The sequence below is a fragment of the Dermacentor andersoni genome, chromosome 2 (genome assembly GCF_023375885.2).
Source record: "Dermacentor andersoni chromosome 2, qqDerAnde1_hic_scaffold, whole genome shotgun sequence".
NCBI classification, from domain to species: Eukaryota; Metazoa; Arthropoda; class Arachnida; order Ixodida; family Ixodidae; genus Dermacentor; species Dermacentor andersoni.
The window spans coordinates 84,611,683-84,634,604 of record NC_092815.1 but is presented as its reverse complement, the minus strand read 5'-3'; the positions used below and the strand labels follow the sequence as shown (position 1 = coordinate 84,634,604).

Sequence of the window (22,922 nt, the reverse complement as noted above, 5' to 3'; positions counted from 1 at the left end):
GACAAGCGAACGGCACATGCACGCAATTTCGAAAGCTCAGTGCGGTATAGCTGCGCGCTGCAGACGGCTCGCGGACAGCTTGACGCGCCGAAAGACCAGTGTCATGTAACGTCAAATGGCAAGTTAACATCACATGTTCCATCCAGCGTAGCCTCTCAACTCTATCTCGCAAAAAAAAAAAAAAAACCGTCTCGCAGTCAGACCAGAAGGAGAGCACAACGTTCGCAATGCCCCCGCACTCGTAAATTCTTCACTCAATTACCGCCACTTTTCGCGCAGCGGTGTCCGCGGGAAATATCGAATCCGCGGCCTTTGCTGGCTTCGACCGCCGTCGGCATTCTTCGCAGTTCCTCCCTCACTACTTGCTGAGCCACGGCCGAACCTTTTATGCGTTTACAGAGTTGCATTCGAGGCACTCTCGCTTCCTATGATTACCGCACAGCAGCTAGGAGCCACCTCCCAGCGTTTTCCATTGCCTGCACCACCCCCGCGCTCTTTTCACGCTGCCAACCTTCTTCCACTGCTGCATAAAAGACGCCGGATGTTCCCACTCGGCACTATGTGCCGCACTTGTCATTCAGCAAGATCGAGGTTCACTGCAGTTGTTTAGATCACGGTTTCGGAAAGCGCTTCATTGATTCTTTTTTTCTTTTCATTCTGGGTTTCCTGCGAGGGTGTTATTCCTTCGACACTCCTCGCTGCATTTATTCCCGCTCTCCCTCCTCTGCCCGCTGGCTTATCCAGTGAAAAGCCAACAGTCCCAGCGAGCAGACTATGAAGGAGAATCAGCAGACCTGCAATCACGTGAACAGCGAGTGTAAGACGAAGGAAAGAAAACCTGGCAGCCACTCTTGCATTTGCCACGAAAATCAGCGCGAAAGTATTAAAAGAAAGAGAGAGAAAAAGAAAATGCGCCAGTGAGGAAGCAGACGAAAAGGGCACGGAAAAAGGGAGCAGTCTATAGCACCGACATTTCCTTTCTGCGTGCGTTTCGATTTTTCTCTATTCATTTCGGTCACCTCCTACCTGCCCTCCGATTCGCGGTCCATCCCTCATAGCAAGTTTACGCCATTGTCTGCAAACAACAAAGCGACGAGCGCGCCGTTTGCCACATATAGCGCGCGTGTACGAACGCTCGCCGACAAAGGACCTCCTGTCCTATACGGCACCGCAGTGCCGGTACGAATACACGCGCTCACGCGCAAATACACACACACGGGGGGGAGGCGGGGGGGTCTCGCATTTTCCGACGCCATATCTGTCCCCGCGCCGTGCGTCGATCGAGCAGTCAACACCACCGCCGCATTGCCGAAGGGGTTGCCACACACAGGCCCACTGTGCCCGCCACCACCGGGAAGTTCAAAAAAGAAAAAAGAAAAGCGGCGCGCGAATGCTAAAGTGACGCAGGCACACATACACATCACGTAAAAGCCGGGCTTACAACAACAGCTGTCGTCAGAGCAGGCGGCGTCGTTCCATAAACCGCACGTAACTGTCAGAGCTACTCGCAGTCCGTCTTTCGCGCGCATCTGCGTCCGTCACACGAACCGCGGCCCTGACAACTTCCAAAACACGGCTCGCGCTTGTCATCTTCAAGAACACTTAAAGGGCAACTCCGCTGTTTTTTTAACCACATTAGGATATTGTCATCTTCAAATGGCATATGCCATTTGAAAATCACAATATCCTAATATGGTTCGACAGTCTTGTCACCGGTAGGGTGGTTCAATTTGCTTAGAAATTCATCAATAATTTTAAATAACCAATAAATGAGATGCCGAAACCGAAACGGGTAGCTGCTTCGTGTGACGTCACCATCAGTAAATGACGTCAGATCCTACACTACCAAATATAGATACACAGAACGCGTGCTAAACACGCAGTACACGTGGCGCTAACGCCAAAGAAGCGAAGCTGATGATGTCTCCTGACGACACAGGGAGCTTTTACAGAGTTTCCGAACTAGACAGCGGCGATTTAAGCGACGATTTCAGCGACAGTGGCGGTGTAGTCTCTGACGACACGAACACAGAGTGGCCAGTAGAAAGTCATGAGTCGGCAACGCAACCAACCTTTACAATTCATTTTCAGGAAAGCTAAATGACTTACAGCCATACAGTTTGGCACATAGTGCAAAAGAGAATATATATTCAAAATTCCATTAATATCAGTGAACATCGCAAAATCGCCGGAGTTGCCCTTTAAGAGCGACACTGAATCACTTGAAACCATGGTAAAACATTCTTTGAAGATTATATCTGGATTTACTCAGAGAAAAAAGTCGCAGTTTCGCACGAAAGCCGAAGCACTGATTGCGATAGCAAATCATTAGACAACTATACGTAGCAAGATTAGTAGTCTTATTGTCTGTATAAAGTGCCGTAAACGCTCGCTTACTTACTAAGTTGAGGAGCACGATGTCACGCGCCGCACATGCAAACATGACCACATCTCGCTCGATGACCGTATACACTCGATGTCACAATGCTGGCACGACCGCTCGATGATCGAGAGGCCGTGATGCTGGGGTGGCGAAGAGCGTCCAGCAGCGGCGAGCGAATTCCCCTTCGCGCTGCTTCTCGCTTCAACGCGAACTAGGCGGGCGCGAACACGGCGCACACGAAGCCGCAAGCTTTCTAAGGTTAGAGTTCTAGTACACTCTGCTCAGGTCGGCTAGCCTTCGAACCCACCGCAGGGTATACCTCCAAGATAGGACGCGCGATCTTGCACGCGACAAGCGACGCGATGGAGATGGCTGTCGCGTTCGCTCGTTGCCTACAAGTTGTACCCCATGCGAGCGATGACTTCGAGCGACGTCTCCCCAGTGTTGCCGGTATGAGGGCAGCAATATAGGCGCCGAAACTAGCGTGACGCGTGCTTTATTAACTTAAGTTGATGTGTTTTACTGCAAAAAGCAGCATAAAATATTTTTGAGTCTTGCAGTAGGTTCTTATCCTTGCACGTATAAAAAATCAATCGTTTGCTCGTTATCGGAAGTACTTGAGTTATGTACATCCAGTTCAGGCTTCGCGCTATTGGCTAGTCGCCCATAGCACTTCCCGGCGACGAGCGACGAATTCTAGATTTGCAGAACCGAGCGCATATGCCAAGCGATCGCGCGACAAGATCGAGCGATCTGTTCACGCGACGGCCCGATCCGTCGCTCGAAGCCGTCGCGCACGAAATCGCGCTCATGGGGTTTAGCCTTTATACGTTCAGCCTTAAGTATGCAGTGAAGCCCCGCCCGCGCTCGTTTTCGCTCGTCTATTACAGTGGAAGGGCGAAAGCCTCATTCGATTAAATGCTACCGGGAACCAAACATTCCTGGTAAGTATACGCCTAGTATCAGAGGTTACATGCTGGGCCGACACTACAAGGTAAAAAGCGCCCTCATTACCGCCAGCCACTGTTCCTCCGCGAGGCTGCAAATAGTTCGTACTTCGAAACTTTCCCTTTTACCTAAATAAGGCGGTAACCACGAAAATAAAATTATTAGCGCGTAATTTTATACGTTTTCACTCGTATATTATAGTGGAATGGTGAACACCTAATTCTTTATTGAACTGGAATAAAACGCTTGCTTCACTGCAACTACTTATTGCCAAGTTGCATTTCAGTTGGCAGTGAAGTTTAATAAGTAAAACGGTCTCAGCGATGAACTGTACTGCGGAATTTTGAAGAATGAAATGCTCAGACTGCATACACTTTCTCAGGTCTGTTGCACAGCTCATCGCTTCTGCCGATGAAAACACTTCAACACCAGACGCTACGGAGGTATCAAGTACGTCGCCATCTTGAAAATGTCGCATGACGATTTTGTTTGCTTCGGTGATTGGCTGGCGGACTAACACAACCCCGCGCCATAGTTGTGTGCCTTAGTTGCCAACTGCCGTTTCTTTAACTTGTATCCTATACTATATAGCAGTTAAGTGTCGCCAAGAGTTGATATAGGCGGCATTATATTAAATTATAAGGCCGTAAATCGACTTTGAAGCTATGGCGGCTATAACGAATGCTATAGCGACTCCTGGTATACAGCTGAGCGATTTCGACCAGGCGTAGCAAAAGAGCCTTTTTCTTTCATTATAATTTTTAGTTTCGCAGCTAAATCTCAACACCGTAGCTATACCTTCAGTGTCATGTCACATATTTCAACGCATTTTCTCGGACATGTAGTTACGAGCAGAAAAAAAAAAGTCGACAAGTCTTGACAGCCCAAGTCTTTTTCAATGCAACACACTACTCTCGACAAGATTCTAAAAACAAAAAATCAGCGACGTCACGAAGGGCTGGCGAAAGAACTTCGCGGCTGCTTCGCCACGATCGCCTCGAGGTTTCGAGTCTTTCTTAGCTTTAACCAAGCCGCAACAAAGGCGAACCCTTTTGTTATTCCAGAAGCGTACCTTAATTTGCTAAGTCAGGTTAACTTGATAGTCCTCTTAAGCTGTCACCTCTGATGACCATGCGCAGATGACGACGATACGCTGCGCTTCCCCACCGGCTTCTGCGTGCTTAGCCTGATTTTCTTTTCCTTTCATTCTCGCAGGCTGCTGAGGAAGCATATTTGTGACAGAAAAAGAAAGGAAAGAGCTGAGAGGCGAATGAAAAGTAAGCACAATGGTTTCGTCCTATACACGGTTTCAGTGTGTTCATTGCATGCACGGTTCCACAAAATAGCGCCTCTTCCTCTTCACAATCTCTCTCTCTCCACACACACACACACACACACACACACACACACACACACACACACACACACACACACACACACACACACACACACACACACACACACACACACACACACACACACACACACACACACACACACACACACACACACACACACACACACACACACACACACACACACGGTTCACTGTGCCGTTCTTTGATGGCTGAAATGTCAACAAATGTTCGCTATCGCTTTCGTTTAGAGCAACAACCTTTGCTCCGCTCCGAGAATTTTACCTCTCCAATGCCTGTTGCGAAATCGGACTTTCGATCATTCCCCTATTTTCTGCTAGCGATCACGCTCATCTGTATGCGAGAGTGGCTTTGATCGACGCGTTTTGGTGTCCTCGTCAGCCAGCTCATATATGTTCGTTTACTTCCGCACAAGGAACGAGATACACAGGAAGATAAAGATCAACGGTGGCCGAACAAGGCGTGTCTCAGACTGGAGCCGACGTTTCGACAAAGGGACTTGTCCTGTTCAAGGCCTCTGAAGTTTCCTTCAAGGATACCGTGCCAATGCAACACAGAAGAAAGTTGCCACGAAAACTATATTCACGCACAGGCTAAAATAAAAGAAAAAGGCAGAGCTACGTTTCGCTTGAGTCACGTCCTACAGTTAGAATTGCGTATGTCGCCTTACATACGTTAAACGTAAAGCACCTTATTGGGACGTTACTGTGCGCGTACTTTCAAGACTTTTTACGCACGGAAACGTAAGGAAGACAATTATTATAAAACAGGGTGCCGCCTCGTTCCCCGTGCCAAACGTATCCAAGACAAGACAATCTATTAGCTGTTGCTATGCCGACGCGTCTCGTTAGGCCTACGGGCGCTGGAATCGCCGAACAACCTCAGAAATTGTATGTGCTATGCGCTCATAAGTAACGTTTCAGGCGAGTTTAGCGGAAGCGAAAGCTCATTTCAATAGCTACTGGCGATGAACGAGAGTGAGAGCGTAGCCATCACAAGAATCCAGAATGAAGCGGGAGCCATGGGGGCCGCCTTGTTCGACAACACTAGGGGCCCCAAACGTTTTGGGGCCCCAAAGAAATAGCGTCGAGGAAGCCACTGCGCACGCGCGAGACGCAAGCTGCGTTTGAGTTTTGCGTCGGGGGTCACTGATTTAGCGGGGGCCCCAGGAGCTGCCACAAGACCTTTGCGTCAAAAGCATGGAGGCACGCATCGAAGTGACGGCTCTAACCATGGAGGAAGACTAACCTAGCACCTTAGCACCAAACTAGGCTCGATTTGTGGTAACGCGTGAAGTTCGTAAGCTAGAAGAAATGACTGCGGTTATCGCTTTCTCTGAACTAATGTGCAAAGAAGATTGGTTCATTAGACGCCGGTGATTCCGAATTCGATTGTCGATTTCATGGCTTGTAGGCTAAGGCACTCAAAACTAAGCACAACATATTGCTTGCTGCTAACAGAATAACCTCAATTAAACGAGAAAACACGAAAGTCAAAATTACTCTTATCATAAAATGGTAAATTTTCTTTTAATATTTGTAATAGATATTTTTCGACGTTTGGTGGGGTTGGCTGGATTGGAAATTCGCTTGCTTCACCGGATCGATCGTCTTTGCATCACTGACGAACTCATCAGTAAACGGCTGCGCAGAAATATAAGTAGAACGGCTTTTGCTGCGCTCCATGAGCCCATGTAAGGAATGCGATTCTCGAAAATTTTATGTTGCAATACGGCGAGAACTGACCAAAAGAAAGGCAAAGGAAAGCACCGCTAAACGTTTAGTTGGAAGGAGAAAAAGAACGCACTCAAAGCGCTTTAAACTGCGAACGCGAAAAGACAGACGCGCAGTGCTTTTGGCAGCAAAAACGACGAAGCCAAGTAGACGCACCGTCGCGCTCTGCCCGCCCAATTGGCTCTGTGACACAACACATGATGCTAGACTAGTTCCAGGAAGTGTTGGTTTGGCCGCTTGGCTGCAACACGACACATAAAATCAAGTGGTCGCGTAATCACGCTCCGCACAATCGGCTTTGCAGCGAATCGCAAGGGCGCCGTTATGTCTCCCGCTGCCGGCATAAGGGTTGTGCGCCTCCATGGCATAAGGGTTGCAGTACGGTTCTAGCAGGGCAGCTGTGTGGAAAGCGGCCTCGGCACGTTCAACAGGAATCAGCCACGCAATCGCCGTTAAGGACGCAACAGACAGAGACAGTTGATGACGTCGTGTTAGAAACAATATAGCGAGCAAGTGGTAAAACTACTAAAAAGCAGGGGGAAAAAATTCTTGCGACGTGGGTGGCACCCACTGAAGTGCACGCCATAGCGCCTTATTTCGCGAAGCTGCATCTGCCGGTACAGTCGCAAAATATACCGTGGGTGAGGGCATCATGTCGATGGGCACCCCGCCGTCGACCATCAGGGAATACAGAGGCCATGGCGAACCGTATACTACGGGGCCGCAACCTGAGGGAAGAATTCATGCTTGAAGGAGCCTGCCATGGCTTCCATACTGAAGGGGTCCTCGTAGGACGCGGAGCACCGCATGGTCTCTATGTCCTCTTATGCATCACCACATAGGGAGGACGGATGGGGGATCGAAGGCGCGACATATGTTGCGCGACGGAACTCCCGGCTCGTCGATGGACTGCGTTTCTGACGTCTTGGTAGACACCGGCGGGAAGTCCGCTTGGGTGCTACGGCGACAACACACGCCCTGAGAAGAGGCTGCCGGGTCTGGCATGACTCGCAGTTCCCTTGTTTTAGGTCACCGACTCCGGTTTCGAGCTTCGGAAGCTGGCGGTCTCGGGAAGGGATATTTCGGTGGAGCTTCTGCTGCCAAAGCGCGCTGGTAGACCGTTCGTTCCACAGCTAGGGTCACGCGGAAGCAGCTCACGTGCACACGCGCTCGTCGTTGATGACGATGACGATGCGCCTTCAGAACGTGGCTCGTACCCACTACGGGTGCCTCGTACCCACTACGGGTGCCTCGCATTCCCCCTTTGCTTCCTTTTAAGTTTCTGTTGTGGCTATACAAACACATGAAACCAACAGATAATGAAGCCACTGAAAGCGCAGGTAACCGAACGCGGGAGATGTGCGTTAGGACCTCAATTGCGCCAAGTTGTCTTTCGACCTACTTTCATTTGTATTTTCCCTTACTATTTCTATACTTCAATTTAAAAAAAAAAATATCATTATTATTCTTTTTTATTGAGATGACAAATTTCTCCCAAGCTTTTCATGGCTTATTTTCTGTTGGCTTTATGCCATCGGTACTGACGTTTAGCGAGGTGAAGTAAAAGAAGAAGAAAAAACGTGGATACAAAGAAGACGCTCAATTATTCCTACGAGAAATAACCTTCTATCCGGCTTCAACTTAGATACGACGACCTCGTTCAATTCACTGCACTGTCATTTAGCACAAAAGAATGGAAAGGACAGACAAGTCCCCGTATTACTCATTGTCTTCCGTGCGAAATGCCAGGGCAGTAAACGAATGATGGGAAATATAGACCACACGGCACACAACGTCTCAATCAGCCCACACAACCGTTCTGCAGACTGAATTATCTCTGCCGCTTATATACAGCGCGTCTGCGTGCCGGTCATCAAGATCGCAGAGCGGTCCCGCCGTTCCCGATTTATACTTTTCCCGCGACTGTTCCCACCGCTGCCCTGCCAACGAGAAACGTGACGAACCGAGAGAGAGAGACAGCCAGCTCGTCCTCTATGTTTTTTCCCCCGCCCTCTTCCCGACGCGGGGCTCCTAAGATAACAACGACGCGCTCCACCGGATCGATGCACTCTCCCGGAGAGAAAGACGTGCGGCCGACACCATCAGAGGGCACATCGTGAAATGCTCTCGCGCAACCTGGACGCCTCGTATGAGCCACGATGCCTTGACACCCTTTTTCTTCCGCTGGCGGCTCATTTCTCTCCGATATCGCCCTGGATCCCGCGGAGATGGCTATCGCCTTTTACGAGGCTCGGGACAGTCGCAGTCTGAAGACCAGATGGCGCGGCGGCGTTCAGTTGGTCGGAGCCCCTTCCCCCTCCAGCCCCTCCCTCTTTCCCCTCTTCCCGAGTTCTCAATAAACCGGGCCGATGAACGCGCTGCATTGACATCGCTAGAACCCCTCAGCTAGAATGACGTTCGCGACATCGCCGAAGGCAGCCGAGACGTGAGGATGGACTGTGAGGATGGACTGCGAGGTGTCTGCTTCGACGGGTCGCTGTCCGACAGCGATGCTCTCGCCCTCGTACCGATCTCGTGCGCGCGGATCACAAGAGCGGCGCTGCCTCGCAACTCTACGCTTTATTGGAAAACAGGTAAAGTATAAACAAAATAAACAGAACATAACATGTCATATCGACATGTTACATTAGCGCTTGATCACTCTTCTGTCTAGGCCCCCCCTCCCCCCGCCCTCCCTTGATTTGTGGCGCTGAAGACCGTGCTTTAGCGCCAATGTGACACCTACTTCACAAAGTAACACCAGAGGACTCTGGTAACATTGAGCTCACTCGTACAAACCTAGCAGTGATCTTCACTGAATCCATAGCTACAAACCGTTGTCTGCATGTCATGCCTCAGAGAGAGCGAGAGATAGAAAGAAACTACAATTCTTAGCCCCGTATTCAATAATGCACCTTAACTTGAATCCCATGCTTGACTGGATCTAAATGGCGCCTGGCGTGAACGTGCCCAGGCGCTTACTGCGTTTTCTACGGCGCGCTCACGACAAACGTCATTTAGACACGGTGTAAGAGTATTCTTACACCGTGCATTTAGATAAAGTCAAGCATGGGCTTCAATTTAATATACATTTATGGATACGGCGGTTAGTCCACAAGTCCTCGCTGCCAAAGTCCGCCTGGGTCACCGGTCTCACGTGGTGAGTGCGCTTGTTTGAAAGTATTGATGTATTTGATGAGGGCCACCAGCAGTGGACATAGTGTAGGGCGCATATTCTGCGGTGCATGGAGCGGTCTAGCTCTGCCAGGCGCAGGGAAGGAAAGGCGGGATGTTTAAACAAAGCGTAGAGCAGAGAGTGCTCCGGGGCATTACCATTAAATATGGAGTGCCCCAAAGATCCGTCAGCGTTAACTCGACATTTCCTGAAAACGTTACAGCACTGTACTGTACCCGCTCTCACCATGCGCGCAGCTCGGTAGCGGGAGCGCGTTCGGCGACTCGATATGTTAAACCACACCTGTTGCTACAAATTGCCGAGACCCGTACGTGTACAGGAGTGAACTAAAGGTTTGCATATATATCTCCAGTTCTACATTTAAAGCTGGCGTACGCGTCGCTAAAGTATTAGTGGTGGCACCGAAATGTGGCCAGGGACAGCAGTATACAGCGTGGACAGCATGGCAACACGTTAAGAGAACTAAGTCGACGGGACAAGCAACGCAATATCACATACAAGGTGGGATTTCGTTCAGTTAATAGTATTACATTCCTTGTACTGTTCAGTTAGCGCTCTAATGTGTCCCGCCATTCCAGTTACACCAAGCTTTTCAGCGCGAACATTTATCAACACCCTGTGATGCTGTGCACAAGTGAAGCACTCTGAAAGAGAAGTTACGCATTTCGTAGTAATTGAAGCTTTAACCGTATACAGTCGATTCAGCGCACGACAGCGGTGTTCTATTTGTCTGTCGGTTTAATTGTTTCGGCAACGGGATTTAAAGCTACACTTTTTTCCCCACCAAGATTGAGCCTACTTATGGGTGTTAGCGTCCCAAAGAAATACAGCTTCTGCAAGAGGCATCGCAAAGGCGAGTTAGTACACGAGCTCTCTCTCTCTCTCTGTCTCTCTCTCTTTGGCGTTCTGTCTTCATTAAGATCCCTCGTCACAAAACAAAAAGAAAAAAAGGAGAGAGAGAGAGAGAGACACGAAACAGTTCCGGAGTGTGGGCGGTGCCTGGCTCCCAGGGTGTTCCCTCTGAATCCACTAGGCGCGAGCCCCTATATGCCTATGGGCGCGAGAACTCGGTGGCTTGCCAAGACGCCATCTAGATCGACTTCCCCTGCCTTGTATATTGAACGTCGGTAAGGGGATCGAAGGAACCCACATGAGCGGAACTTGGTAGTAGTCCAGAAGCACAGCCTAAAGAAGGCGGAGTACTCCATTAAAAAGAGCATTTTTGAAGGGATACTAAAGAGAAAAATGATTTCTTCTGGATCAGTAAATTACCTCTCTACGACACCAAAAAGACCACTCTTACCACGTTAAGATGCTTGGTAAGCCAGAAAAAGCGCAAGAACGAAAGACGGGTGGCGACACCTCCTTGAAGTTTCCGCACCTGGTCGCTGTGACGTCATGGATCTTGATGGCATCTTCTAGGGCCTACCTAATTATATAGCGGTACAGATTGACTACATTGCGTTCTAAAGGAAGCAAATATTAAATACGGCAAGTTTCGGGAACCTTTACTCAGCTAACGCGGCCCAAATGCAAAAACATACTTTGCAATCCCTGACGTCACACTGACATACCGACGTCGGGGTTTCGGCGCGAAATTCAAATACTGACACTTCGACCTTCATTTTGTCATCTAATTATGAAACTATAATTTTGAAATGGCTGCCTGCAGTGTTCTCAAATAATGTTTTATTAGTATAAACTGATTTACTATTTCGCTTTAGTGTCCCTTTAAGCTTCCAGTTGGTCTTAATTGACAACACTGTTCACATTTATAATCGTATAATGAGCGGTGGCAGAAATTTTCGTTCAATATAATGAGCAAATGAAATCAAGAACCGGTCGTCATCATCGATTGCAATGCTACCGCGCGCTATGCAGAGACACTGATGGTCTCTAGGGGTCGCTCTTTTTCGTTTCCCGACAAGAGTTGAGAGCCTAGCGAATTCTTCAATCCAAGTTACGCGAAAATTTGGCTATGCAGGTTATGCGAAACTACTCGTGATTCCATAAAACAATTTCTGCATGTACTACGGTAACCCGACAGCCAACAGCTAGGCGCGCAAACCCGCGGCAATTTAACGACTGGTGAAATTTAGAAACGACTCTGTTACCTGCAGCGATAAAATGTTTGTATCGAAGGTGCATTTCGGCCAAATCTCGTGAACTGCCAGAGCTTCTGAAAGCTGCTGAATGAACGACTGACCGATTGATATTATTTATTGATCCGAAACATAAAGGCTGGAGATACGGCGTACAGTGGGGTGACCCCGCATTAATTTTGACCAGAGGGGGTTCGTTAACGTGCACCTGCGCACACCTATATAGGTACACGACCGTTTCTGCATTCCGCCCCTTCGAAACATGGCCGCTGCAGCCGCGAGTATCAAATCTGCGCATCGGCGGCAGAGCGCCGAGCAGTGCCGCGTACACGGCCACACCGGTTGGCTTGATCTCAATAAACCAAATCAATCAAATCGCAATTGAATTCATCTCACTGAGAGAAATAGGTAACGGGATCTAGAGAATCCGCGACGGCGACAGTAAACGCGTCGGTTGTGCTTGGGAGGAACACGTGAGCGTGACGACGTGTTCGCATCGCGCACGCAGTTGGGTGCAAGGCGAGTGCTCTCAGCCAAACGTGGCACGCAGTTCGCATTAACGGCAACCATTAGTAAAAAGGCCTGGATGTCACATGAAAATTAAACCTGAAAAAAATGCGGTGCGCTGTATACTAAACGCTGTGTTCGTAAATTACCCTTGTGCACTATAAAAGAAGAAGCTGGTGGCGACGCCATGCTGAAGTTTTTGCACCAGCTCTCAGTGACGTCATAAATTTTGACGCCGTCTGCCCGAGCCTAGCATACGAGAGTATGCACTGAAATGCGTGATGTCACACCGACGATATAGCTGCGAAATTAACTCGAAAAATAAAGTTTTCAAAGGTGATTCAGTTTAAACCACCGTGGTCTCGAGTGACTTGGCGTTTCTCTGCATATGTGGACGGCGCATTTGTGACAACAGAGGCACGACAAGGTGTACAACGTCGCGCGACGCTCACGCGACATCCCACGCAAGACATGCGTCGCGACAGAACTTCGCCACGAACGCAACGGTTCTTGAATTGTAATGTACGTAGTGGAATGGTTGCCAATGGTGTGGGGGGAATCCCCTTGCCACCGTCTCGCTTATGCAGGCGGCAAGCCACCTGAATTCTTGCACGAGAGGTGAAGAAGCGCCACCAACGCGCCCAGAAGGCTTTTCTACAGAGACGGTTACACTTAAGAAAAACGCGCGTCATCTGGGGCCCCCAAACAATTAACAATCGTCATATACTCAAGTGCCTTTATTTAGAAGTTGCGCGACCGGTACAGTTTAGTACACCATACTTTCAGGTCACGAAAGGCATGCGCGCATCAGCGCGACACAGCGTTCTCGACAAGTCGAGTCTTAGACATGGAACTTATTATTTGGGTGCAAAAGGATATATATATATATATATAGCGTAACCGATGACAATGCGGCTTATGGCTTCGGCGATCTCGCGGGAACCGCCGTATATAATGTGACAATCGATTATACTTATCTGTACAATGCGGCAGAAGACCTAAAACAAAGCGTGTACGCGGACAATGTCTGCATGTAAGACGTACGCAGCGAATTTGCATATTCTCACTTTCCTGCCTTTCGACGTGCGGGCCGCCGGTCGTTGTCAGAACGAATACAACGAAGATTTATTTAAACCAAACCATACCAGTAGAATGGAGCGCTAGTGAGAAAAATGTGCTTGTTTGATATCAGTCCGTGGTACACCGTGTACCCCGGGCTTTTTCAAACCTGGTGACCTCCCTCGACACCTGAACGTGCCGGTATGTGCTCCGTACATCGACGGGGTGCGCAATGCCGAGATTCTTGGCACTCCACAAGTGTTTTCATTCCGCGTTCGTAGTACGTGCAGGCTGCGTTTCAAGGCTGGCCGTGACGTCTGCAACTGGAGAGCTGCAGCAGAACCCAATCCGAAACACAACGCGCGCGCGACGACGCGCAAAAAGCGCGACCGAACGTGAAACAATCTCGCAAGCTCAAAAAGGAAAACGAGTATATATGAGTAGGAGAAAACATTTTAAAAATGGAAGAAAGAAAGAAAGAAAGAAAGAAAGATAGAAAGAAAGAAAGAAAGAAAGAAAGAAAGAAAGCGAAATATGAACTGGAAATTTCTTGTTTTGCAGGTACGGCTGTTTATGCGCATTCCATGGGCGTTCAACAAATGTCATCCAATTTCCCGTGCGTAGTTCGCACAAAAAAAAAAAAACAAAGAACGAAAAAAAAAAGATCGCTTGGATGCCAACGATAAGTTTTTCGACGTCAACGACAAGTGACTTCCTTTAATTTGTTGCGCGTGTTTTGCGAGCGAATCTCGGCCTTCTGAAGGCTTGCTACAAAGCCGACGAATAGTTTCTTTTTTTTTTTTTATCGCTTGCTGAGAGGCTTTTAGTCAAGGCACAGTAAGCATCGCAAATAGTCGCTCCGGCGTGAAGCTGTCGAGCGCGCAAATCCAATAAACCTTTGCAATCAGTCACGAAGCGACAATCGTAATTTTTTTTCAGTGAAAACAGCAAACATTTGCTTCGTCTCCATCGGGCTCTTGCGCAAAGTATCTCATTTCCACGAGCACCCTCACAGCTAAAATCGGCACATTGTATATAGATTTAATTTATATAGCGCCAATTTTGCAGCGGGCTGCAGGTAAGCAGGTCGAAAGAGCTTTACATGCGGAATCACGATACTTTTCATGAGTTCTCAAAATTGCTCGACTGCATTTACTTAATTTACTTAAGGCTATAGAAGTGGTCCTGAAGAGGTACATTGTTCAGAATCTGCAAGCAAACGGTTCAAGCTACTGTTTTTTTTTTTTTTTTTCGTGGGACCTTTAACTGTTTCTCCGCAATGCAGACTTCGTCTATCTCGGGAACCGGACTGTGGTACTACAAGCACTACTCAGCCCCGAGACAACAACGGCGGAATATGTTTCTGTGCATAGGTTTAGATAACCAGACTTTCTACGTATGAACACTTATGCAGGATGTATTATGTATAACGAAAAAGAATAACATCCGTGCGCTAACCATATGCCACTGCTTCTCACAGAAATTTTGTGCCCTCGCCTCGGGCAAGTCACTAAGCCGTACTCAAGAGCCTCTAGCGCAAATAAATGGAAGAGGAAATTGCGCGCACCGATGAGAGTTTACCTTGCGAGCGAAGCAAACAAAGCTTCTCGTCCATTCATTTCCCCTGCATTTTGACACATAGCACTGGGGCTTCGTCGGCCTGCTGCGTTTTCTCTGTAGGGCCTGCAGAGCGGAGCGAGCGGACGTTTGGATCGCTTCTTTTCCGCCACTCTCCTCCGAAGGTGTCGCAAGGCACACTGAAGGCCTTGCAGGGACACCAGACCAACTGAAGCACTAACGTGCGGCCCGATGTCTTTGAAAAATACTCGCTCGTCGTCAGTGACGCACGCGCCCTGCCGTCAAATGGTTCCGGTCCCGAGCCGTTTCCTCGCCCGCAACGCTCGAAAGCCGCCGAAGGAGGAGGGGCATAAATTGCCGGTTTCGCGGTACGTTGTTGTTGCAGTAGGAGTCGAAGGTTACATCCGTTTAAAGCGCCGGCCTTGGGCCAGCCTACTTGGTCAGCGCGCAGTGAAAGGGAAAAAAGGAAATCGTAGCAAAAGCCACCGCCGGCACCGCCGGGCTGCGGTCTGCTCTGTTCCCGAGAAAAAAAAAGAAAAAAATGACGCGCGCGCGCGCTCGCGCAAACACACACACGGCTTGCAACCGATACGCCGTGCAAATCGCGCGCTTGTCTTCAGGCCGTCATGCAACAATGCCCTGACTGGAGAGTGTGCTGGAGAGTGAAGAGCAAGCTGTCGTACCCGAGATCCGCAGGTGGTGACGGATGGCTTCCGAGGTGGGCGCCGCAGCGGCAAAGTGGCTCGGCGCAATGGCGGATGCTTGTCAGTCGGGGCGAGGCGTGCTTTGCCGGCTCCTCGGGTGTGAATGCCCGCAGGCGGAGGTCCGCATCAATGCTGGTCACAGGGCCCGCGAGCCGCGCCCGACGCACACGTTAACACACGCTACGGCTCGGGCGGCGTCTCGTTAACGCATCCGACACTCCCAGCGGCGAAAATCAAGCGCGGACGGAGACTCGCGCAGGCGCTCGGACGGAAAGAGGGCGCTGCGGAAAACACCCGGATTGAGAGAGTACAGCTACTCGCGCGACGCGCTGCTCTTTTCGCCGATTGGCCACGTTGTGTCGCGTGGCCATCTTTATTCACCGTCTTTGTAAATTTTGGCGCGCATCATGCCATAAGTTGTGGGCGCTCGAAAATTCGAAATCGATGAAGATAACAGAGACCATCCGAACAGGCACTAAGTTATCGCCACATAGAATACGTGTCCTGCAGTAATTTTCTGTCAATCTGCGCAAACGTGAACATAGCACTCTTATGAACTTCGACAAACCCATCAAGTGGTCGGTCACCAAAAGGAATAATGCGCGGCTTATCAGCGAACATTCGTCTTTTTCATGGCGCGAACATATCAAACAAGATTGTACTGTGATCTAGTCCTATTTGAATAATGTATCTTTTTTATTTCGTAATTGTCAAATAAGCACGCAAATTTTATTCGTGGACTTGTATTCGCTAGAAGCAAGCACTTAGAGGAATAGCAGCATGCACGAGAGGCACTCGAATGTTGCAGTGTTCTGTTTTTGGTGCGTCAATTAGCAAAGCTTGCAGCTTAGTACACAATGGCGGGACTTCTGTGAAAAAAAAAAATGTGTGAGCTCAAGCGCGTTGTGTGCGCCGTAGACAACACCCAATAAGCCTATCAGATGGCAAAAAGGAGGAGAAGGAAAAACTTTATTTGCTCTAATTGGTTAGAAATTAGCGGTGGCAGATGTGGTTGGCCGTCTTCACGGTCTTCTTCCCCATCTGCGCAGGGTCGACGCCCCTATTCCAGGGCACCACTGAGGGTGGCTACTCGGTGAGCGTGCCTTACTAGTCCATGCTGGACTTTCGAGTCGCTGCTGGAGAGCACCCTCTCCCACTGCTCCGCACTCGGGTCTTTTATTTGAAGGAATTGTTGATTCTGAACGCATCCCCGTGTAATGTGATATAAGGTGGGCTTGGCGCCGCACCAGGGGCAAATGTCTCTATACTGGGTGGGAAACATCTTGCTTAGTGTATTTAGATTTGGGCATGTTCCTGTTTGCAGCCTCCTCCAAGAGGTTCCTTCATGCTGATTTAGGCTGTTGTGGGGTGGAGGGTATTTGATTCGGACCCCCTTATAGTAATTCAGAATGTCTGAGTAGCTTTGGTTGACTGGTATGGGTTCCTCAGGGTCGATGCTTGTGGCCGCTCGGTTTGTGTGGTCTCGAGCTGCCTTGTCCACCCTTAGGTTCCCTTCTATTCCAGCGTGTCCCGGTACCCAGAAAATTGTATGCCTGACTTTGTTGTTAGCCCTGCAGGAGCGGAGGATGTGAAGCGCTCTGCGTCCTATTCTGCCGTTCATGTAATTCCGACACGTAGCTTGCGAGTCGGTGAGTATTGTTAAAGACCTTTCGGATCGGTAGCCCTCCACTGCCGCTAGAGCTACGGCTATTTACTCTGCTTCAGTTACCGAGCACTCCTTCATTGACGCGCTGCTGATCTCTTTGTAGTCCTGGCTTATTACTATCGCAGCTGTCTTTACTATGTTTGTGCCTCTTTGCTTGGCGTATACTGCAGCATCTGTGTATACTGTTGTGTTTTTTGTGGCCAGGTACTTTTCGACGTATTTCGCCCTTGCGTCCCTTCGCGCCGTGTGGAGGTTTGGGTCCATGTTTTTGGGTAGGGGGCTAACAGTGTATGTTTTCCGATATTCATCAGGAGTCCCCTCCGTTCTTTGGGTTTCTTTGATTGATTACGCGAAGCCTAGCCTTATTAGCAGTTCCCTTCCCGTTTTGGTCTGCTGGAGTCTCATGAGCTGTGCGATACTTTGGGCTTCTTTTAGTTCTTCGAAGGTGTTGCTTAAACCAAGTGCCATTAGTTTCTCTGTCGATGTATTGTTCGGCAGGTGAAGTGCTGTTTTGTACGCTTTGCGTAAAATGGTGTCTGCTTCTTGTATTTCATGTTTGGTGCAGTTGAAGTGCGGGAGTGAGTATGCGACCCTGCTGACCACCAGGTTGCCAACCAGCTTAAGTGTGTCTCCTTCTTTCATCCCATATCTCTTTTGTGACACCCGCATGATCATGCGTGCTATTTGGGTTGTTGACTGCTTTCAACGTGTGGGTGCAGCACTGGTTCGATTGCACCCACATTCCAAGGATCCTGATTTGTTGGCTTTCCGGTATCAGCTGCCCCTTTAGCCGCATGTTAAGGCTTTCCTTGCTTTTCTTGCCCCGTGTAATGCTAAGAAGCTCGGATTTCTCCGTTGAGCACTCAAGGCCTCTTTCCCCGACGTATTCTTCCACGCAAGTGGCTGCTTCTTGCAGATAGATTTCTTTTTGGCACAGCGAGCCTTTAGTGGCCCAGATGGTGAGGTCATCTGCATACATGGCGTGTTGTATGCCTTCGATTTTGCTTAGTTTATGCCCTAGGCCAATCATTGCGATGTTAAAGAGTATCGGGGTAATTACTGAACCTTGGGTTGTCCCCTTGTTTGGTGTGGGGAATTTTTGCGATCGGATCTCTCCCAAACCTATTGTTGCCGTTCTATTGGAGAGGAAGGCTTTGACGTATCCGCGTACTTTCTTCCCGCAGTCTACGCGGTTAAGGCCTTCCAGGATTGCCGCGTGGCTGACATTGTCAAAAGCTCCTTTTATGTCTAGTGCCATTAAGATGTGTTCTCCGTTGTATGGTATGTTGCTGAGAACCTCATGTTTAATTTGGAGAAGGACATCCTGTGTCGAAAGCTTGGATCGGAAACCGAACATACTATGGGGGTATAGCTCGTTTTCCTCCATGTAATGTTGTAGTCTTTTTGTTACTATCCTCTCATATAATTTGCTTAAGCCCGATGTGAGGGAGATTGGTCTTAAGTTTGTTACCTGTAGCTTTTTGCCTGGTTTGGGGATCATTACAATCTCGGCGTGTTTCCATTCCTCTGGTACCGTTACTGCAGCCCAGTGTTGGTTGAGGAAGGTGGTGAGTTGTTCCACCAGTTCGTCCCCTAGGTTTCGAATAAGTGAATTTCTGATTTTGTCTGCGCACGCTGCTGTATTCTTTTTTACGCTTCTTATGGCAAAGAACTTTTGTGCCGAGGTCATTCCCTCTCAGACACAAGTTGTTTAAATAACGATTCCCCCTCCTCTTCCTTCTTATTCTCGCCATACATATCTAGGCGGGGGACAACGCAGATCGCGTACGACGTGAACGCGTCTTATTTTGCATAATGGGAAAGAAAGTGCTTCTGCCCACAAAATATGCCGATATGCAGGTTATTTTGCTTCATTATGCGAGTTCTTCCATGTAATCACCCGTGTGCGCGCTACCTAAAAGGAAATAGACGACAAGAATATAATCGATAAAGCTAAGTGCGTTTCATGAGACACCAGTGAAATAAAAGCACGTCCAGTTATCTTTCACTTGTACATTTTATCTTATCACGGGTACTTTCTTTTTTCTTTAATATGTGCGTGCGCAAGAGGTGGTTTGCAGGTTTGTTCCAGGTTCCCGATTTTTACGTTTCAGCGACGTCGTTTCTATGTGCTGTCGCTATTCTCTCACCATTTATCCACAATGACACCCGCTGTAATGTGCGATCATGCGGAAGTGTTCTGACTGTAGGCGCGCTGTGGAAATAGTAAATTGTGTTTTTTCTCTTTTTTTTTTAAGCGAAGGTTTCTTTGCTATTTCTCCCGACTTCCCGGGCACTGCTGTTGCTGTGGTTTTGCTCGCGCGCGCCGCTGGGTTTCTTGCACCCCCACCAGATGGCGCTCGCCTCCATGCATCCGAATAATCCGAAGGACGAGAAGTGGGCTGGCGACTCTGGTCGCGCGGTTGCTTTTTTGCAGGGCCCACGGGCGACCAGGAAGCCAGTGTAGGATGTAATGAAGAAGGTCCCCTAGGGGAACCTCGGAATAGCATCGCCGTCAATAAGATAAAAAGGAGGAAAAAAATACACAAAGCTCGCTATGCAATAGGCTACATAAACATGCAGGGTGGTAGAAGAAAGGAAAAGTGGGTAGAGATTGAGGAGCAGTTATATAGAGAATAAATAGGGGTCTATGTTGTTACAGAAACGCACCTTAGAGACTCAGAAGAGTCGCCAGTGATTGAGAACTATGGTTGGGAAGGGTGCAACAGAACTAAATCGGAAAGAAAGGGATGAGGAGTCGGAATGCTCATCCGTCAGGGAGCCAAATGGAAAAGAGTACATTCAAAATGTCACGAGCATATTTGGCTATCATGTACAATGAGTGGAAAGAAAATTTGGCCGGGCGTAACGTATTTGTGGACCGGAAATAATTGCAGAAAGAAGACTCAAGAGTTAGTGGAATGTTTAAGTGCCGATATGAAGGGTTTCGGGGATGGTGCCGAAATTATCCCATTAGGTGAAATGAACGCCCACATACAGGATCTAGATGGCTATACCGACAACAACGGGAAGTTAATGCTAGATTTTTGTCAGCAACATAACCTCGTTATCGTGAATACAGGGCCTAAGTGTGACGGGCAGACCACGTGGGAAGTGGAAAATCGGCAATCGACCATTGATTACTGCCTGATGACAGAATGAATGCATGATAAGTTGAGAGAAATGGTCATTGACGAGTAAGGGTATAGCAGCTTAGGGAGTGACCCTAAACTCATCATCTTGAAAATGGAATATGTAGTTGCGAGACAGATAAAGGAACACAAAATGGTCAGTCTCAATTTGAACGCTGAACAAAAAAATATAACCACAGGAGTCGAGGAATAACTTGGCAAATGGCCAAGCAGAGAGTGGGAATACGGTGAGCTTCTAAGTGTAATAGCGACAGAAATACGGAAAGAGAAGCAACATGCTCGTTGGAAAAGAAATTGAAAAGCTGGTGGAACAGGGAGATACGAGAAGCGATCGCCGAACGACAGCAGGCCTCCCGAGAGCCCAGGCAGGCAAAAAAAAACAAAAAAAAAAACGCAGTTGCCGCAGGATGAAGTAGCCAGAAAATGGGAAATATACCGAGAGAAAAAAATCTATGGTTCAAATACTGGTTCAAGCAAAGATAAAACGTGAGAATGAACGTTGGTTGTCAGAAATACGCGAGAAAAAGAAGGCCGCACCTCGAATATTTTGGAACCACATAAACTTATTGGGCAGGAAGTCTGGAACAATACAACATATCCTAGACGAAGATGGAAACAAACTGGAAGGGTACGAGACATTAAATTACATCCGGAAAATAACAGCCGAATCTTTCCAAGGCAATGACGAGGTTTTACTTGAGGAAAAAATAGACGGAAGAGAACTAGATGGAAAAGGAGCTGGTGCTGACAAATTTCAACTGGAAGAAAGCCGAAGAGAAAATTCCGAAGCGGACAGCCACAGGTCTAGACGAAGTTCCCTTTAGGCCGAACTAGATCCAAAAAGCAAGGAAGCTCTGTTGAAAGCAATAGAAAGAAGTCTAAAAGATAGGCGAATACCAGACAGTTGGCGACAAAGTAGAATGAATTTAATTTACAAAAAGTAAGGGCGAGAAAGAATTCACTAATATAGACCATTGACCATCACATCGGTAATATACTGTTAGCAATGCAGGTAATTAAATTAAAGCTGCAAGCATGGGCAGAGAATAATTCGTTTAGGATGAGCCCCGTCCATAAACGTCGGAATCGCTTAAACAAACAAACAAATAAATAAATAAATAAATAAATAAATAAATAAATAAATAAACAAGGCCCGTGAACAGCGGGAAGCAATGTTATGCTAAGAATTTTGCGGGTGTCCGGCTACTTATAGTCTGAGGTTAGCACATGTCCGTGAGAGTTGAGTCCCTATATATGTACTAGTGTTTCTCAAACTGCGGGTCATGACCCCCAAATGAGTCGTGACCTTTTTTCTGGTAGCCATGATGGAGGGTCAAACACACACACACACACACACACACACACACACACACACACACACACACACACATATATATATATATATATATATATATAAATGTTTATTATGCACATTATCTTATCGGCAAGACATACGGAAATCTGTACCTTCGTTCGCCACAAAGATAAAGACTCCGAACACGGGCTCCCAACAGCAGCCAGTTTTGTCTCACCGAAACTGTAGCATTTGGGCACAGCAGATACGGTTGCATCATGGAAGCATACACATCCTTCTCCTTCAAATACATGGTTAACTCAATCCTCGTTAAAATACATTAACAAGTGTTTTTGGTAGCTCTCTGTGCCGTGGCTGTCTTTCAATTAAAGTGCAAATGTAACTGCGTCATTGAAGAAAAAACCTATTCAGAAGGCTTATGAAATAATGAGGGAGGGTGGGGGGCACAGGCGGGTGTTGGCGTGCGTCGATTTATCTCCCTCGTACGCAGAAATTTCGGGGAGGGGAGAGGAACGCGTGCTCGGTGTGACTGCAGTGAATTTGCTCGTATCTTTACAATCCCCAATGAACGCTTGTGTCCAGCTTCACTTTCCACGTAAGTCTACAGGCAGACACATCTCATATGCGCGAGCCAATTAGTCGTAACTTAATTCCGAAAGAAGACAACGCTGCTCGGCGGTTCAGTCATGCCACTTAAGTGGACGAGTTTATGCTTGGATGCTTGGCGTATATAGTGCCGGGTGTCTTCTCGCTTCTTATCTGTCCTACGTAGCACGGTTAACAGTATGACCTGTTACAACCGCATCGCAGCATTTGACTCTTTCACTATCCCTGAAAGCTGCAGTCATGAGGCGAGTAAAAGGTGCTCCCATAAGGGAATGAACTATGTAAAAATTTTATTACTGTGAAATGCCGAAAAAAGCAATAAACAGAAAGCGTTAGTTGAAACTACAGAAAAACGTAACAGAGAAAAATAAATATGTCACTTGAAACTGATATATCATGTTTTTTTTTTCTTCTTATAATAGTGTATCTGCGCCAGCAACGTTCCAAATGTGCGCATGCATGCGGACGCGCAGAATCACGGTTTAGGCTCACTAACTGTCCCAAAGCTTTGTGAGAATTTCCGACTTCAACCTTTTTCTGGACATTCATTCCTTACTGATCGTAACTCTGTGGTGCGCAGAGTCGAATTTACCATCA

The 22,922-nt window shown here is 48.0% G+C and overlaps 2 protein-coding genes across 3 annotated transcripts in view; one reads left to right on the top strand and one right to left on the bottom strand.

The window, feature by feature from the left end:
- The window catches only part of Pyroxd1 (pyridine nucleotide-disulfide oxidoreductase domain 1), a 41,754-nt gene extending 36,489 nt beyond the window's left edge, over positions 1-5,265 (top strand). Inside the window, exons 11-12 of the mRNA XM_072286457.1 lie at positions 4,547-4,608; positions 5,123-5,265. Coding sequence (XP_072142558.1) covers positions 4,547-4,570 — 24 coding nt within the window. The 3' untranslated portion in view covers positions 4,571-4,608; positions 5,123-5,265. The remainder of the gene's footprint in view (positions 1-4,546; positions 4,609-5,122) is intronic.
- Positions 1-15,862, bottom strand: part of krz (beta-arrestin protein kurtz) — a 41,898-nt gene extending 26,036 nt beyond the window's left edge. The window contains exon 1 of one of the 2 annotated variants that reach the window (XM_050188635.3): positions 15,566-15,862. Coding sequence is in view for 1 of the 2 variants with exons in the window: in XM_055076881.2 (XP_054932856.2) it covers positions 14,886-14,944 (59 nt within the window). In the remaining variant the exon portion in view is untranslated. Of the gene's footprint in view, positions 1-14,885; positions 15,130-15,565 lie in introns of those variants that run through there. The other variant, XM_055076881.2, reaches the window with a different exon arrangement.
- Positions 15,863-22,922: the final 7,060 nt, after the last annotated feature.